Source organism: Zalophus californianus, chromosome 4 (genome assembly GCF_009762305.2).
Source record: "Zalophus californianus isolate mZalCal1 chromosome 4, mZalCal1.pri.v2, whole genome shotgun sequence".
In the NCBI taxonomy this organism is placed as follows: Eukaryota; Metazoa; Chordata; class Mammalia; order Carnivora; family Otariidae; genus Zalophus; species Zalophus californianus.
The window spans coordinates 43,232,946-43,251,970 of NC_045598.1; the positions used below are offsets into that span (position 1 = coordinate 43,232,946).

At 50.5% G+C, this 19,025-nt stretch overlaps 2 protein-coding genes across 3 annotated transcripts in view; one reads left to right on the forward strand and one right to left on the reverse strand.

The window, feature by feature from the left end:
• HSPB11 (heat shock protein family B (small) member 11) overlaps window positions 1–19,025 on the reverse strand; it is a 65,675-nt gene that overhangs the window by 7,996 nt on the left and 38,654 nt on the right. The window lies entirely within an intron of this gene.
• On the forward strand, window positions 1,114–17,336 carry DIO1 (iodothyronine deiodinase 1). Of its 2 annotated transcripts, XM_035727028.1 has the most exons (4): window positions 1,114–1,479; window positions 8,791–8,934; window positions 13,915–14,114; window positions 16,297–17,336. In XM_035727028.1, exons 1-4 carry the CDS (start codon window positions 1,158–1,160, stop codon window positions 16,363–16,365), a joined length of 735 nt encoding a protein of 244 aa, XP_035582921.1. In that variant the 5' UTR covers window positions 1,114–1,157; the 3' UTR covers window positions 16,366–17,336. The 2 variants fall into 2 exon arrangements, 1 of the variants encoding a protein (XP_035582921.1); XR_004820013.1 differs by lacking the exon at window positions 16,297–17,336 and having other exon boundaries at window positions 1,123–1,479; window positions 8,859–8,934; window positions 13,915–14,050.

A 19,025-nucleotide genomic window follows, 5' to 3' on the forward strand; every position in this document is an offset into this window, starting at 1 on the left:
GTGGCAGCCAGCTCTCCTGTGTCCCTTCCCTCTGCCCTAACACACAGGTATACAAATGCATCAGGGAGGGGTAAGCTTGAAGCTTCATGAACTAATTCCCGAGAGATGAGTTACCTGCAGAACTGGCCTTCAGCCACTTCCCCTCTCTGGGCTTCAGTTTCCCTGCTTGAAAGGAAAGACATTTTAGATGTTTTCTAAAACACTTTCCAGCTCTGAGCTTCTGTGAGTCTTCTTTTCATTTCTCCAGGGGCCCGTGCTTTCTCTGGCTTCTAAGCTTCTGGACATGGGGTTCCTTCCACTAGGACCACTGTCCCCACTTGCCTGGCTGACTGTTTGCTGTTCTGCCTTTCTGGTTGCAGCATAGGTATCACTCTGGGGGAAGTCCTCTTGACCTCTCTACACAGATTTAAGTGCCCTTCTCCATGCTAGCAGACCCCGACTCATCCTCTGTTTCTGTGCTTAATATGCTAAATGATAACTTTCTGTTTACTTGTCTCTTCCCCACTCTAGACTGCCACACTGCTGAGGGCAGAAAGTGTCATAGTTATCACACACACACACACACACACACACACACACACACACACACACACACTACAGGGAGTCTCAGGCCCAGATTTTCTTGGGGATGGCCCAGCTCTGCCTCTGCTTGGGGAGCTTCCAGACCCAAATCCTCTGGGTCGGACTATGCCTCCAGAAACACTCAACCACCAGCTAGAAGCTGTGAGTGGGAAAAACATCTTTCATTCGTAAAGGAACGATTTACATTATTAAAAGAATCATTACTGTTAGAACTTACTTGCAATAGAGCCTTTCTAAAGGACCACAGAGAGTCCCTTTTAAGTGTGATCTTTTTACATATTTGTTTTTAAAAATTTATCAGAGGGAAGATTTAAGATCTGCAGTCTCCCAACCCAAGGATCTCTCAAAGGTTAAGGCAAAGGATCAGAAATGATAATAATTGTAACAGACCTTTGAGCACTTGGTTTGGAATTTTCCATTGCATTGACAGGAAGGCAGACACCTTCTGTCCTGGCACTTTCCTGCTGTCCCGGGTTGGCTTCGTCCACCCTGCACCTTTGTTCAGCTCCGCCCAGTACCGCCTAGCTGAAGCCTCTCTGCCCACCAGCCTCAGAGCCGGCTCTGGTTCTGCCGAGATGGGGCTTCCCAGGCCAGGGCTGTGGCTGAAGAGGCTCTGGGTCCTCTTGCAGGTGGCCGTGCAGGTGGCCGTGGGCAAAGTGTTCCTGATACTGTTTCCCGAGAGAGTCAAGCAACACATCGTGGCCATGAACTGGAAGAACCCCCACTTTTCCTATGACAACTGGGCCCCGACCTTCTACAGCATGCAGTATTTCTGGTTTGTCCTGAAGGTCCGATGGCAGCGACTGGAGGACAGGACTGAGCCCGGGGGCCTGGCCCCCAACTGCCCTGTGGTCCGGCTCTCAGGACAGAGGTGCCGCATTTGGGACTTCATGCAAGGTCAGGAGACGGTTACGAGCTTGAGATGTTTGGAATGGGGCTGCAGAGGTGGGTGGGGAGGTGGGTGGGAAAGTCCTGAATTCTCCTACTCTAGCTGCTCCTTTTTCGGTGTCTTGTCCTCTTCTCACTTCTTGAAACTGGGACTTCTAGATTCTGTTCTTCTGAGCGGCATCACCACCTTCCCAGGCCCTTAAGCCGCAAGCCAGCCACACTGGCCTTCAGCTCCTTCTACACACTCTTCAGTCAGCCCCTCGTTCAGGCTTAACGTCCTCAACTCTTCTTTCTCGCGCCTGACCTGGTAGGAAGGTCCGTGTGGGGGTGTTCAGTTAGTGTCTGCCGCGCCCACTGGCCTGCACTCTCTATGCAGCTGGAGCCCGTGGAGGAAGCCCAGGCCCAGCCTTGTGCTCAAGGTCCTCGCTGGGCCAACTCCCGCCTCCCTTGCCGGTCTCACCTACAGGCTTCCCCTCAGCTCTAGCCTCCAGATGAACTCTTGAGCCAGGCACGTCCCTTGTGCTCTCCCTTCTCTACCTTGCTGATGTTGTTTGCTCTTCCCCTCTACCACCCACAGTCCAAAACCCCTCATCCGCAAGGCCTGCTCTCCCGCCCCCCTTCTGTGAGGCCATCTCGGATCCCTACAGCTAGGCACGTGCTCTCTCTCCTGGGCTCATGGCTCTGCATCTGCCCCTCTCCTCAGACTCTGATTCTTCCCACCCAGCATCTGGCTGCCAAGCACAAGTATTTTCTTCCCGCCCAATGGCGAGCCTCGTGACAGAACTGCGTCTGATTCACCTCTGAATTCCCAGCACCTAGACCCAGCAGATAGAGTAGAGAAGGTCCCTGAGGCAAGCTGGCTAATCTGGTGTTTTCCAAGACATGTTCTTTGGAAGCCACATCCCACAGATATGCTTTACCACATTGAGTTTCCTGATTGAAATAGCTTGGGAAACCATGTACACCATACCCTTCTCTTGGAAATTCAGAGAGCACACGAGTATTTAAAAAGCTCTGAGAAGCCCTGAAGCTTAAAAACAAGCAAAACTTGAAAAAACTGACAAAACACTGACTGATTTTCCTAACGCACAACCCCCAACTCTCCACCTGAGGAAATGCCCATCATCATCACCCAGGTTCCAAAGAAGACCCTTTGGGAAACGTTGGCCTAATCCAGCCCTCTCACTTTAGAAGGGAGATGGAGAACACTGAGAGGCAGAGGTAACAGAGCCAGTGAGTGACCAAGTCAGACCCAGAATTGGACTTCCTCATCTCACTCTTTCCAGTGCACCTCAGCAAACATTCCTGAGCACCTCCTCTGTGCCTGGCCCCCAGCTAGATGCCAGGAACTCAGAGTTAGGTAAGAGCTTGCTCCTTCACTCGAGGAGTTTAGGGTTTCATCGAACAGATAGATGTCATAAACAAATCCTCACAGTTCTGTGAGACAGGGGAGGCTGTAAAGGTATAAAGTCTGCCTGCGGGGCTTGGAAGGTTTCCTGGAGGAGGTGGTTTTGGAAGGAGGCCTTAAAAATGGGAAAGATTTTTGTAGCTTGGGAAGGAAAAAGTGTTTCGAGCAGAGGGAAGGGCAAGAGTTTTCTGCTCATGACTTTCCAACTGCAGGACACAAATGACCTCCTTTTATTCAACATCCACTAAGTGACCATGGTAATAAGAGCAATGAGAATAACCACTAACTTTTATTGAGTGTCTACTATGTGCCAAGCACTGTGCTAGAACCAGGCCAGTTTGCCAAATACCCATCTAGTGACAGGTTCCATGAAAGCCAACTTGCCTCAGGGCAGTTCACAGAATGCACTTCCTTCTTTTCACTGTTCACTTTTAGTGGACAGGTTTATGTTTTAAAGACCGTTCTATTTGTCTCTGCTCCCTGCTATTGCACCTCAGACTGGAGAATAGAAAGAGAGGGAGCCCAAGAGACAAAATTCTACCTGTAAAATAGAGTTGGCTTTTGGCTTATTGACCCAGAAATAATGGTACTGAATGGTCCTGAAATCATAGATAGTGGTGGTACAGACATCAGCATGACTGATCTCTGCCCTGGAAAATCCCTCATAGCCTGGCGGGGGGGATGGTGTAGTGAGAGAGAGAACCAGAGGGTTCTGGAAGAAGTGGCATGGGGTAGGGAGGCGGTCAGAGGAAGGCTTCTTGGAGAAGCGGATGGTGAGCTGATTGTCTAGGGACAGTGAAGCCTTGGGATGGGTGGGGAAAAGGGGAGCGGGGAGCAGAGCAGGGCAGAGGAGAGGAAACACAGGGGGCCGAGATGTGGAGGAGAGTGGGTCAGAATTTTGGCAGAATTGGGGCTGGGGGGGAGGCATGAAGCTGGTGAAGAATGAGGCTGGACACGTCATCAGAGACCAGCGTTTAAGGTATCTTCTGTGTCTTACTGAAGAGGGTAGACTTCATCCTGAGGGTATTGGTGAATTCTAGAAGGATTTTCAAGCAGGGTGTTAACAATGATCAGTTCTGCTTAATAGAAAGAGCTCCTCTAACTGCTTTGGAAACCCATCAGCCACTAAAAAGCTCTGATGTATGCTTTGAGTACAAATCTGATTTAAGGTCTAGAAGGTCTAGAAGACTCTACGGATAATCTAAAGCAGTTCTTTCATTTGCAGAGGCCCAGAGAGGTAAATTACATGCTCAGAGTCAGTCGTATGGCGAGTTCTTGTAGAGCCTGAACTAGAACTTGTGGCTTCTGACTCTCAGCTAGTGGACTTTTTGTTATTGGATAAGACAACAGAGGCTCAGCGGAATTCCCAGCCACCTTCTATCCTCCGCGTGTTCTCACATGTGTACACATATGACATACACACACTCCCAGACACACACGCAGAGCAAAACACTGGTGTTTAACTGGTGTGTTGTGGTAGAAGGCAAGTCTGGATCATTTATTTTCGAGGTACTTGGGAGTTAATAGGAAACTGGGTTTATTTCAGTCCCTGTTTATGATCTTCTAAAATCTCCCCAAGTGTACCCAGGAGGTGTCATCTAGTAACGATAAATGGGCTTTCTCTGCTGAGAGAGCCTGGCATGGGCCTTAATTTACTGGCCTGGAGGTCATGATGGGGGGTTCAAGTCCAGCTACTACAGAGCTCTCTCCCCATTTCTGCAGACAAGATGGACTTGACAGCGCTAGCCCAATGTCTGAAATGGTGTTCTCTGCCCCACGGCTTGCGCACATGGGCAGAGTGCCAGTGCTCTGTCCTGTCAACCCCTTGCGCCCATCCTTCCCCTCTGCTATCAGGAAAGCGGGGAACTAAGTATAAACTTTGCCCTCCATACTGATCACTGCACCCAACCACACTATAAATAATTAAACACATGGCTCTGTCTTTTCCAGTTTCCTAATCAGTGAGTGTTGAATTTTTTTTCCAATTAAAAGCAAAATTCCAGATAGCTAATATTTAGCACTGGTCCTGACGTGAAGTCTTTGGGGTTCTTAACTAAAATGTGAGTCTCGGGGCGCCTGGGTGACTCAGATGGTTAAGCGTCTGCCTTCGGCTCAGGTCATGATCCCAGGGTCCTGGGATCGAGTCCTGCAACGGGCTCCCTGCTCCTTGGGAGCCTGCTTCTCCCTCTGCCTCTGCCTCTCTCTCTCTCTCTCTCTCTCTCTCTCTCTCTGACTCTCATGAATAAATAAATAAAACATTAAAAAAATAAAAATAAAGTGTGACTCTCTGGGGTCATTGGAGGCCAGTGGCTGGGCACTTGGCCTTGACTTGCCTCTGAGCCTACCCTGAGGAGGCCTGGGCAGCCCTGTCATATGGGCGCAGACTAGTGTAATCATCCAACAGGGACTGAGGCCCACTCAGTGTCCCCTAGTGCCTCCTAAGAGAAAAATCTGTGAGCCAAGGACACGGAGAGCTTTGTGTCTCCTGGCCAGCTTTCTCCTCGTGTACTGAAAAATGAAGACTCTATTATAGTCAATTGTTTCTCTCTTTCCTTGGCCACCAGGAAACTCAGGCAAATATTAGTTCAGTTATGATGAATGCATGGGATCTTAAGACCGCTTTATTTGTTTTCCATCTTTCCCTCCTGTTCTGTGCCTCCCAGAGGGCATGATTCTTTTTTCATTAAAAATTTTTTTTTACTATATGTATAGGCTGCTTCAAACCCATTGCACATCGAGGTGAGGGTATAACTAAGGAAATACACCATCAGCAAGTCCTGTCAGTTTCCTCTTTCACCTTCTCCGCTGCCCACACCCTAGCCCGGGCTCCCATTATCTCTCACGTGCATTTCTCCGACGCCCCTGGCTGGATCCTTCCCACTTCCATTCCCATCCTCAGGCCTTTCTCCATAGCGTGATCTTCAGGTGTAAATCTGGCCGTGTTTCCTTATATACCTCTACCATACGAGTTGGTTCTGGCTTGCAAGCCACAGAAACACACTCTGGTTTTCTTAGTCACACGCACACATATACAAAAGAATGTTTTAAGAATGTGTTGCAAGATCCCCAGAATCAACCACAGCTGGAGCACTGGGCCTGGACTCTCTTTTAGCCTCAAAAGTCAGTCCTGGATGCTGCTGTCACTTGGGTGCCTTGGGAACCGACCCCCACCCCCCAGGACCCCACCATCCCGGACAGGAGCGCTGCCACTGGGCCATGGATGAATTCTGCCGTCTCAGTGACTCCAGGATCTAAGATCTCTGTGGGACGGTCCAGTCAGCCCAGACTGGGCCACTGCTTATGCCTTGGCTGTTCGGGACAAAGAACAGACCTGGCCCCTCTTCCTCCATAGAGGTGTACTCTCCCATTAATAGCATTCAAAATAGGGAATTCCAACTAGGAAGGACGGTTAGGAACTGGGCAGCCAAAATTGCAACAAATATCCACCATCCTTGCTTTATATCTCCATGATGTCCCATTGTATCTAGAATAAAATCCAGATTTTTCACCAAAGCATAGGAGAGCCTGCCTCCCCTGGCCCATACCCGCCTCTCCGGTCTGACCTCTCACGACCCACCCTCCCCTACCTCGCACCCCCTCCCCAGGCCTGGCTCTGGTCATAGTGGCCTTGCAGGTCCTTGAACACGCCAAGCTCTGTCCTGCCTCAGGATCTTTGTACAGGTTAGAGTCGTTTTGTCTGGAGAACGCCCTCGTCCTCCCTTTGCCCATGGCTGGCTCTTTGCTATCCTTCATTTCTCAGGTTAAATGGCATGTCCTCAGAGGCCTTTCCTGACCCACCTGTCTAAAGTAGGTCACTCCTTTATAGACTCTTTCGTAACACTTATCACAAGTTGAAATTACCACATTTATGTGTTTACTTGTTTTTTGCCATGGAACAGACCTCAAATTGCATGTGGGAAGAGCCCGGCTGGCCTTGTTCTCTGCTGAGCACCCCCCACCCCCGCAGTGTGTGGCAGAGAGCCTTGCACGCTGTTAAGTGCTGCGTAAATGCTTGTAGGTGGAATGTGAGTGTGCTGGGGGACACAAGGGCGAATGAGGAACAGGCTCTGCCCTCAAGGGGTGACAAGTAGCCTGGGGGATAAAACGGGCCACGTCATAGTGCACGACCTCCTGTGCTCTAACAGATGTGGGGTGAGGCCTCAAAGATGTCCACTCTGGCCACAGGGAACCCCCCCGGGCGCTGGCAGCTCCCGAAGGCTATTCCCCGTCAAAGGTGGGGGAGTTGCAGAAGGCTCCCACCCAGGGCTGGTTTTTCATGGATGTGGGACCAGTGAATCACACAAGGAAAGGCCCTGTGCTTGGGGTTTAATGTTCTGCATTAGCTGTCTTGAAATCCTTAATCATTTTATCTTGCAATTTGCATTTTGTAAGGGAAGCCTGATGGGAGAGTGGAACCTGCCAAGGGACTTGGAGCCTTGGCTTGTGCAGGACCCAGCCTCCCACAGCCTTCTTGCTCCCTGGGACATGTCCTCCACGACTCGCTCTTCTACCCTCAGATGCAGGGCTCGTCCAACCTCCTTCCCACTCCTCCCCAGTGACTGCTGCCCCCTTCTGACCCCAGAGAGGGCCTGGACTCAGGCAGAGAGAGGCTGGGGTCAGGTGTGTGCCTCTTGCAGCATCTCGTGGCAGGGCCTGGAGGTGACTGTCCCCATCCTGGCCTGACAGCGCCATGGGGCAATGTGTCAGGTGACTGGGGCAAAGTGGTGGGAGAAGCCTCTTGCTCACCTCCCCACCCCGACCAAGGGGCCTAGCATCCCTGAATGGCGGTTGTGATACCCTGTGGGGTGGGTGGTGGGCATGTGGGGAGGGTAAATGTCTAGCTCAATTTCTCACGATGCCCTGTGTGGGGCATCGTGTGTTGGTCTGCTGGGTGGAAGGAGAGGAAAGCTGGTAGCCGGTGGCCACAGTCACACAGACACGTGCACACTGAGTTTTGGGGTTCCTGGGTGACTGTGAGAGGCCGCATTTGCTCTATGAATATCCCCCTATGTCCATGAGAGTGAGACATTAAATAGTACCTAGAAAATGTGAGTGTAAGAGAGAGACCACAGAAGCAAATCTTTTTATTTTCATATATTTAGTGGCACTTCCCCCCCACTTCGTGAACAAGGGGCGCAGCATTTTCAGTTTGCACTGAGCCAGCAAATTATGTAGCCAGTCTTGCCCCTACCCTTCATTCCCCTTTGTGGCATCCCCTTCGCTGCCTGTCCCACTTCCTAGCTCAGGGATGAGATAGCTGATAACAGCAGCTTACGTTTATTGAGGATCTACTATGGCCCAAGCACCATTTTAAGCCCTCATATGTACTGCCTTATCCATACTACCTATAATCCTCAAAACAATCTTATAAGGTAAGTATTATTATTATGTCCATTTGTGAATGAGGAAACAGGTGCTTTGAATGAGAAGAGCTCCGAATTGAGAGTCTAGAAGTCAGAGTATTAATTTTAACTCCACCCTTGACCTGCTGTGGTGACCTGGAGCAAGCCTGTAAACAAGGAGAAAAATTGCCTACCTTGCACCTTGCAGTATACTAATCTCATCACAGGAGAAGACAGATCTGTGCCTGCCTTATAAACTGCCTCAGAGGGACTCCCATTTTAATTACCACTTCGTGGCTGCAGGTAGTCCACTGAGCCCCCCCTCCCCTCCTTGTGGAGAGGAGCAAACTGGCTCCAGCCTCTGCTAAGTCATGCTCTGTAGGCTTCAGCCCTGCCTGCCCCCGCCCTCCCCCCCCCCGCCCCCCCCCCCCCCCCCCCCCGCCATGGCCTGGCTTTATCTTTGAGGGAAAATAAAAGTAATAGAAGTGAGAGCATCTGGAGCAAAATGGTGCTGACAACTCAATGCTGTGTGTAGAGGATTGGTCGTTGATGATTCCATTCCTGTTTCAGGCAACAGGCCACTGGTGCTGAATTTTGGAAGTTGTACCTGACCTTCATTTCTTTTCAAATTTGACCAGTTCAAGAGACTTATTGAAGACTTTTGCTCCACGGCAGACTTCCTCATCATTTACATCGAAGAAGCTCACGCATCAGGTACAGAGAGACTCCCTGCCCCTGCCTCTTCCTAACTTCTCCTTTCTCCTTTGCTTCCCCCAAGCCCCAGCTCAAGGTTGGGGAGGAGGGAGGAAGAGGAATGAGGGAAAGAGCCGCTATTCACTGAGTGAGCACCTGCCATCTTTCAGCCCCTGCTGCCTTTACCCACCCCTTGCTAACTCCACAGTCTGTGCCTTCAACCTAGCACACAGAGCCAAAAACCCAGAGGGGGTGCCTGGGTGGCTCAGTCGGTTAAGCGTCTGACGTTGGCTCAGGTCATGATCTCAGGGTCCTAGGATCGAGCCCTGCGTCATCACAGGGCTCCCTGCTCAGCGGGAAGTCTGCTTCTCCCTCTGCCTCCCTCCCCTTGCTCCTTCTCTCTCTCAAATAAATAAAAATCTTGGGGGAAAAAAAACCTGGAGGGACAGGTCCAGCTGGCCGAGCACCCAACATTTTGAATGGATAAATAGGGAAATCAAGGGAGAGAAGATAATAGGAGGAATTTAGACCTGAAATGTCACCGCTCTATAACTACGTGTGAGATCCCTCCTAAGACTCTCCAAGCTCAAAGGTCACACTGTGGTGCATCTCAGTCGATGGTTCCCAAGCTTTAGTAAGCATCAGAAGTACCTGGAAGGCTTGTTAAAACAGACAGCTGGATCCCCCACCCCCACCCCAGAGTTCATCAGTTAGATCTGGGATGGGGCCTGAGAACTCACATTTCTGACAAGCTCTGGGTGACACTGAAGCTTCTGGTCTGGGGACCACACTTGGAGATCCCCTGCCCCAGGCTAGCTTTCATCGGGGGGCAGGCATTCTTTCTTCACCCCTGACAGGTGGTCACACATTTTCATTACTTCACGGGAAATCTTGTTCCTTTGCGGGACAGCTCTGTTCAGAGAGCTCTCCCTGAAACTCCCACAACTTGTGGTCTAAGCCCCTTGAACTTTATAAAATGGTCAGACACACCCCTCTCTCCCCAATTTTCAAGGGGATTGAATCCATGAGAATGGCTCAACTCTCAAACCCAAAGACTGAAGAAGGCAGGAAGTCACGTGTGGCTGAGTGAGACAAGGGTCACTTACTCGCCCATCTCCCACAAGGTTCGTCTGTCTCGCAGCACCTGGCAGAGCCCGTGTCCCAGAATCAGAGCTCAGCAAAGTTGGATGAGTGGGTTTAGGCCAGTATTATATTAGCCTTGCCGGTTTATCCGTGTGTTGTTAAGTGTAGGTTGCTATTCACTATCAGCAAAGTTGGTCCAGTATGCTCCCTGGATCCCTGACGTCAGAGCCACCTGGGTGGCTTGTTAAAAACGCATATTTCAGGGCCCCACCCCAGGCCCATTGCGTCCCGATTTATTGCACCTTAAGGTTTGAGACCTTCTTTCAACTTAATACAGTGTTCACTTAACTGGCAGCTTCTGTCCTCATGAAGACTCTGGGGGCCACCTGAAATATTAGCTTAGCATCCTAGCTACACACAGGTGCATGACACTGTGCTCTCTACTTTCGTGTACTTTAAAATTTTCCATAATACAATCGAAAATAGCATAGGTAACTGCAGATGTGAGCACAGCGTACCCCTGGGGCAGACGTCCCTTTGGGAGAGTAGCAGCCATGAGTTACAGAATGAGAATTTGGGCGCCTTCAGGGCTCTGTGGTCATCAGGACTGAGAAGCGACAATGCCTGGATGTCGTCACAGCAGCCAGCACTTCTCCAACTCTAACGTGTGCTTAAATGACCTGGGGGGGCCTCAGCAGGCCCTGGCTCAGCAGGGCAGCTCCCCAGGTGGTGCTGACGCTGCCGGCCCAAGGGTCTGCACAAGATCCAGCTCTAATCTCCAAAGGAACAAGCTGTAAACTGCAATGAGAGGGGTGGATCGTCGCAGACATTGTTTCTGGTCCTGATATCTGTCTCCTGGAGTCAGCCCAGCATGAACCTTTCCTCGACCCAAGGCTGACTATCTCAAGCCAATGAGGAAAGACCTTCTGACCCTGTTCTGACACAGACCAGTTTCTTGCCTCTGTGCTTTGCCCATCCTCGTTCGGGCGTTTCTTCTCCCCATCCCCACCCCCACCTCGTTCCCCAGGGTACTTGTTTCTGTCAATCAGACAAAAACCTGAACCCGGCAGAATTCAAATGCACAGAGCCAGTGTCCACCAATCCCACATGGTCTGGGGCCTGGGGCCTGGGGCCTGGGGCCCAGATCAGTTTTCCACATGCCACATGTCTGTCCAGGTAAATTATGGGGAGGCACGCAAGGCATGGTGGGAAGGACATGGACTTCGGAGTTTCAGACATGAGTATGGGTCCTGGCTCCACCATGTGACCTTGGGCAACTTACCTTTCATGCCCACTTTTGGGACAGTGAAATAAGATGACAACACTACCCCCACAGAGTCACTCATTCGACAATGTTTCATGAGTACCTGCTCTGTGCCCGCCCTGGGCTGGGCCTACAGGGTATTGAGACCAAAGATACACACAGTTCCCACCTCGCAGGGACTCACAGTTAAAGCTGGGGAAGTGAGTCACTGCTCCTTTCCAGGCCTCCGTGTCCTCAGCTGCAGGATGAGGGGGAGAATCCCAGCTTGGCCTCCCCTAGGAGGTCGTTGTGAGGCTCCAAGGAGCTAATGGTTGCACTGACTGCCCAAACATGATACAAAGGTAAGCTGGTCTTATTGTCATCTACAAAGTTCTGATGTCTTGGGGCAGGTAATAGTTACTTTACCCTGTGGCCAGGCACTGGTATCTTGGTGTGAATTTCTCCCAAGAGCTGGTTTCTCTTGGAGGAAAGTTCCTGAGTAGGGGACTTTGAAGCATTGAGGAGGTGGGAGTCATTTCTGCTGATAGATTTCACCAACTTCTGTCACCCTGGGACGCAGCTATTACTGTAAACACAGATCACATGGCTTCCGAAGGAGCCCATGACCACATTAGCTGGGCCCAGACTCCCCAGAAATGGGGCAAGTAGAAGGGCAAGGCCAGTAGCACTTTATGGTTATTTTTTTTCAGCCCATTAACATGAGTACCACTTCCTGTAAGTAGGCAGAAGGGCACCTCGGCAAATGAGGCCATTTGAAAATCCCCTTCCGTTTAATGTTAAGCAGCCTTAAGTGGGTTTGGTTTGGGGCATCTCCAGAGCAAAGTAGCAGAATACCTGTGGTAAATAATAAAAACTGGGTTTTTTCCTACCTGTCTGGTATTTGAGGGAGTCAGGCAAAATAAACCGGTATTTTTGAAGCAGCTTCTGTGAACCAGGCAGAGTCCCAGGAATTCTGTATAAGTTATGTCACCGGCATCTGCAACGTTGGTCCTATTAATCCCTTGGCAGATGAGGAAGCTGAGACTTTAAAGAGATTTCAAGAGCTTGCCCAATTACACACAGTTGAGAGTGTCAGGGAAGGCTTCCTGGAGGAGAGGGCGCTAGAGCTGTGGTTCTCAACAGAGGCTGATTTTTGTCCCCCAAGGGACATCTGGCAACGCCTGGAGATGTTTTTGGTTGTCAAAAACAAATTGAAGGGAGGGTGGGGTGCTGGTGCTACTGACATCTAGTGAGTAGAAGCCAAAGATGCTGCTCAACAACCTGTAACACACAGGATGACACCCCCACCACAAAACGTCAACAGTACCAACGTTGGGAAGCCCTGTTTGGAGCTGAAGCTTAAAAGGACAGGTAGACAGGTAGGGTCTCCAACATGGAAAAGACGGTAAGGAGATAGGGAAAGGGGGGCAGCATCATTTGAGGAGGAGTCACTTCGGCGAGATATGGAAGGACTGGCAGCCATGACTAGAAGTGCAGGCCGGGAGAGATGGCCGGGATCACTACATGTTTGCTAAGGAGCTGGTCCTGTCATCGGTTTTCAAGCAGAGAACAAATCTGATCAAAGTTTGTGTTAGGAATCATTGTCAGAGAGTTCTGGCTGATGAGTTAGAGGGTAGCAAGACCAGGAGGTGGGAACACTTCGTAGGGGTTGAAAGGAAGGGTGGTTGTCAGGCTAGCAGTTGTACTTGGCTATGAACTCACCCCGAGGCGCGGGTGTCGTGAGGCTGCCCGTAGAGCTAACGTCAGCCGCAGTGGCTGATGTCGTAGGAGAGAGAAAGGCCTGTTCTCACACTGTGGTTGGAGGCAGCCCTGTGAGGAAGAGGGTGGAAGTGAGAAGCAGCTTGGGGGTTGTGGGTCAAGGAATCCCAGGTGTTTCACCCACCCGGCTGGAACAGAGGCTGGAGGAACATGGCACAGACAGGCCAGGTCACTGAGGAGCTTGGGATTTCTCCTGAGGATGATAGGGAGCCGTCATCTAAAGACCTAAGCAGGAGAGTCACATGGTCAGGTTTGCACTTTGGAAAGAACATTCTGGTGGAGAATAATTAGAAGAGGGAGATTGTCTAGACGCTAGAATAGTAGTTCTCAAACTTCCGGTGTGTTGTTAGAATCATCTGGAAGGCTGTTAAAACAGATTGGTGGGCCCCATTCCTTGGCAGTCTAGCGTGGGGCCTAAGAATTACCAACACACCCCCAGGTGATGCCAACACTGCTGGTCTGGGCAGAGAACTACTGCTCTAGACCCTTGCCTCACAGAGTGTGGTCCAGGCTCCAAGCAGCCTTGGCTCGCTGGGCAGCAGCAGCTAGACCCTCAGTGCTGTCTGACCTAGACAGACTGAATCAGAATCTGCCTTTAACCAGGTCCCCCGTGTGGTTCAAATACACATTCAGGTTCCAGAAGCACTGGCCCAGGGGACTCTCCCATGCTGAAGAGCCAAGGTCTGGGAGTCAGGAGCCCTGGGCTTCCATTTTGGATCAGTCAGTAACTCCCTATGTGATCCCGTGCATTCACCCATAATAGAAAACTGGGCCCAGTCTGGCCATGGCTCCTCTATCTGGGACCCTCAGTTAAAGGGGCTGGGAATGGGGGTATTTAAGCTGCAGGAAATTCGTGCCCTGCCTGTGAGGCCCACTGCCCATCTTTTCTTTTGCAGATGGCTGGGCTTTTAAGAACAACGTGAACATCAGGACTCACCGGAATCTCCAGGACCGCCTGCAGGCTGCCCGCTTGCTGCTGGACAGGAGCCCCCAGTGCCCTGTGGTGGTGGACACGATGGAGAACCAAAGCAGCCAGCACTACGCGGCGCTGCCTGAGAGGCTCTATGTGCTCCAGGAGGGCAGGATCCTCTACAAGGTGAGCAGGGGCACAGGGCCCAGGAACGGCACGGGCGGGAAGGGCTTTGTAGCAGGCAGACCTGCCTTCCCGTCTCTGCCCAGCCATTTACCAGCCATGTGACCAGGGGCAAGTCCTCTCCTCGTGTGGAGTTTCAGTTTCCTCTTCTGCAAAAGGGAGGTACGCCCTCCCCCCCCTCCCCACCTCACGGGGGGTGAAATAATGCACAGGAAAGTCCCTAGCGTTTGGACTGGAGCTGCAGCCTCTGGTTGCCTTCTGAACCCAGAAGACTGGCCCCAGCCCTAGTTCAGTTTGGAGCTCAATGAGAGAAGCTTGTTTCCATTTCATAAACAATGCTCAGAGAAGGACATTGACTTGCCCAAGGTCACACTGCACAAGGCTCTGATTCCAATTCTAAATCCTTTGGACGGAGTGGGCCAGGAGTGGGAGGGTCTGAGGCAGGCCTGAACCTGGAGGGGGTTGTCAGAGTGGGAGCAGAACGAACCCTACATGGGCAGCTTGGAGATGCTGAAGTAGGGATTCAAGGCAGGAGTTGAGTCCCGGCTTGCTTTCCGGTGATTGTGCCCCCCTTAGGGCTTCCAGCCTGGTCAGGGTGGGGGATGAAAGCACAGCCTCTGGTCATTTGGTCACCGCTGGTCTCCCCTAAGAGGTCAGAAACTGTTTTATAGCTGCCGAAGGGATTCCAAACCTTGGAGAGCCCAGGAAGCCCAACCAAGAGGCTGCTCCTCTACCCACGGGTCAAGCTGGCCCTACTTCTGCAGTGAAATGAGCAACGACTTGCAGATGAATCCCCGAGGTGCCAGGGGTCACAGCACAAGGATTCAGGTCCTTCTTCCTTTCTCCTCCCCAGAGACGTGGCTCTAAGATGGCATGGAGGCCAGCAGGGTTAGGCCCCGAGCAAGTACTGGCAACACAGGAATGAATTGAAAATGGCTCACCCCTTACTTGGAGTCTGAGGGATAAGGAAGACACACACAGAGTTGCCCCGTGTCCCAAGTACTATGAGACTCCAGAGCGGGGATCAGCAAACCTTTTCTGCAAAGGGCCTGATTGTAAATATTTTTGACTTTGTGGGCCAAATAAATTCCCGGTCATAACAATTCAATCCTGCTGTTGCAGCACAAAATCAGCACAGACAAGAGGTAAATGAGTGTGAGGCATCAGGACAGACTTGGCTCTCAGATTATAAATTTCCTGACCCCTGAGGAAGGGTAGGCTCTTTAGAGGTGGTGACAATTGCGTGGGCCTAAAGGCTAGGAAGCCAGCCACGTGAGCAGGGTGAGTGAAAAGCATTGCAAATATAGGGAAGAAGGTGGGCAAAGGCACGGAGGCATGTTACAGCAGCGTGTGAATGGAGAATCGGGGGCATTTAGGTAGACCAAGGAGTTCAGCCTACCTCTTAGGACAAAGGACAAGTTTTGAGCAGGAGAGAGGCATGACTGGATCTGTATTTTATTTTATTTTTTTTTAAAAATGTATTTATTTATTAGAGAGAGAGAGCATGCATGCATGTGAGTGCGGAGAGGGGTGGACAGAGAGGATTCCAAGCAGACTCCCCGCGGAGTGTGGAGCCCGATGCGGGGCTCCATCCGAGGACCCCGAGATCATAACCTGAGCTGAAATCAAGAGTCGGAAGCTCAACCGACTGAGCCCCCCCAGGAGCCCCTGGATCTGTATTTTAGAAAAATCCCTGGCTCCTGGGTGAGGTGTGGACTGGAGGGAGCAGGGACTGAGGACTGGGGACAGTCAGGAGGTGGGACAGCTGCCTAAGTTGGAGATGAAGAGGGCTGAACTAAGGCCTGGGGACCGAGAGGCCGAGGCGGGTCTGATTTAGAATGGCTGGAACTTGCTGTGAGGGCTAGATAAGATAAGGCCTGTCTGCAGGTCCAATTATGGAAGAGCAGCTTATTGGTATAGACCCTTTCTCCTTTTGAAACTATTCACTTTTAAGCCCTCTGGTTTTCCTCGTACTTCTCGGTCCAGTCGGCCCATTCCATGTTGGTGCCATTCCACACCCTCTCCCTGGGTGATCTTGTCCACCTTACGGTTGCCTCTTGCATTGACGACATCATCCTGGCAAGTGCCACGGAACTATCACTAGCCCTGTGCTCTCAACCCAGCTTCTGACCTACCCATTCCCACAGGCTGGAAATCCGGGAACGCTGATTCATGTCTCTTGCAGGGTAAATCTGGCCCTTGGAACTACCATCCAGAGGAAGTTCGTGCTGTTCTGGAAAAGCTCCACAGGTAGTCTGGAAAGATTCCCTAGTTCTAGGTGATCAACAGGAGGGGCTCCTCCGGTCTTGGCTCTCCTCCCAGCCCAGGTTGGCGGTTACCTCTGGACTCCCGTCCCCTGCTGAGCCACTAGCTCAGATTGGTCTGCTCTAACCAAACACTTATCAGAAAAAAAAGCAGCAAGTTAGCTGAATGTTAAAGACCATACAACTCGACGCTGCCCCTACCAGTGGAGACCACATTCATTGCACGACATCCCCACGTGAGAGAGGCCCCACTCCGGGGCCTCCTGCTGAGGTGCGGTATCTCTTTGCAGCCACTCTGATACCAATTGTTCAGATATGGCGGTCCTTATGGTAGGCAAATTCATTTTCCCCAATTTGCCATTTATGGACTTGATCATCTAAGACACTAAATTGGCTTTTAGACCCAAGCATGGGGAGAACGCCGGTTGTTTAGAGAGAGAGATGAGGAATTGAAAGCTGTCGTTCATTTATGCAGAAGCTTGCCTTCGAAATTGTTTCTCTGATTTCTTTGCAAGTCTCCTAATGGTCATTTGTGTTAGATTACATCAGACTAATGGATAACCATTGGTATTCATCTGTTTTAACTCTGCTTCTTTTCATATTTGTCTATGACAGCCACAGCCTAAAGCACACACAGCTGTGACTTGATTTGAAGGAAAATGTTTTAAGATGCAGCAAGCTAATACAGAATGATTAAACTATCTCAGGCTATTTGAGATGGCTTTGGTGTGATCTTTACATTTCCTTTTCCAATCTGTGTCAGCCTATTTTATCTTGCATTATAGCCCAGTGTAATGGGATCAGCAAAAATACCATATGCTTGGAAGCGCCTCATTTGGTGGGAAGAACATTCATTCTCTGTGGGTTACATATCAAGTGTCCCTTTGTCTTGTGAACTGCTAAAGAATGTTTCACGTTGGAATCAAACTACCTTCACAACATGACATAAAAGAATGGACTTAGGAGACATTTCTCTTTTTTTTAAAAAGACTTTATTTCTTTATTTGACAGAGAACACAAGCAGGGGGAGTGGGAGAGGGAGAAGCAGACTTCCTGCCGAGCAAGGAGCCAGATGCGGGGCTGGATCCCAGGACCCTGGGACCATGACCTGAGCCGAAGGCAGATGCTTAACGACTGAGCCACCCAGGTGCCCCCGGGGAGACATTTTTCTAACATGAAAACACATTCTCCTTGGCTCAGCCTTTGTTGCTACAGTGTTAACATTATTAATGTTACTCTTTTATTCTTTTAAAAAAACTTATCATTAATCATCTACCAGGCACCCATGTTCAGATATGTTAAGTCATCTAATCTTTATGTATTGCAAAGAGGAGACTATTACCCCCATTTTATAGATGGGAAATCAAGGCTCAGAGCTGAATTTGTGGAAGGTCTTAGAACTAAGTAACAAGCTAAGATTCAAACCCCATCTCTAACTTCAAGCCGGAATCCTCGCTCTGCTCCCTGCTAGCTATGTGACTTTGGCTCAGCTGCCTTGGTATCTTGAACTATAAAATAGGATACTAGTCGTGCCTGTTGCCTGGAGGATTTGTGAGTAAAACACTCAGAACTGTGCCTGCCTTGAAGAAAATGCGATGGACCTGCTATTATTACTATATGTTGTTCCACAACTGCCTCCTTGGGCCCCCTTTTTAGGGAGTGGGAGATGGAGGGAAGGCAGGACAGTAGGCACACTGAATAAAAATTCTTCATCCTGCCAAAGCAATGCAGGCGTGAGTTTGTGCAGGTACACTGAGAGTGAGGAGCTGGGCAAACAGTGGGGCTGAAGCCCAGCTGAGCCCTGTCCTTCCTAAGCCCCAATTCCATAAAAGGAGACAGCGGATAAGCCCATGCTCCTCTGAATCACTCCTCAGATGGTTTCCCCCGATTCATGCCTATAAATGCACAGAAAGCTCCTGGTTTTCAGTGAACAATAGTAGCTAGAACTGAGGAGTTTTCAGAATGTTAAAATAGACCCCAAGCCTTCCAAGTCAATTCTCTTCAGTTTAATGCTTCAGACATTCATTGAGCACTGATTCCTTACTGGGTGCTGAGTAAGGCACTGATGGACAAGGCCCCGCTTAACCTCATGGGGTGACGAGGGATCCATGGCAATGACCATAATTCAAAGTGAGTATGATGGGGGAGAGCTGAGATAAAGACTCACTGCTCAGGGAGGACAGAGGGGAGGGCAATCCTGCAGGGCTGGGTAGGTCTGGGAAAGCCTGGTGGAGGTGGTGGCATTTGGGCTGGGGCTTCGAGGAGGCCCAGGCCTTCCACAGTCTGCGATGGGAACCTGGAGAGCATGGGAATGGAAAAGGACATTTGTGGGGAAACCCACATGGCAGAGGTGGGAAAGAATTGTGCAGGGCACTCAGAAGGTTTGGACTCTCATTCTGCTAAACTGGCCACAGATGATTTCATTTCGGGTAAGCCCAGCCATGAAGTTCTGCGGGTGTGTTAACATGTTTTCTGCAGCATGCTTAGGTGCCAACTGAAGAAGGATTCAGGATACCTATTCTGCCATATAGATGACATCACTGAAAGTCTCAAGTAGTTTTTTCAAGAAGAGGACATGGGAGCGCCTGGGTGGTGCAGTAGGTTAAGAATCCGACTCTTGGTTTCGGCTCAGGATGTGATCTCAGGGTCT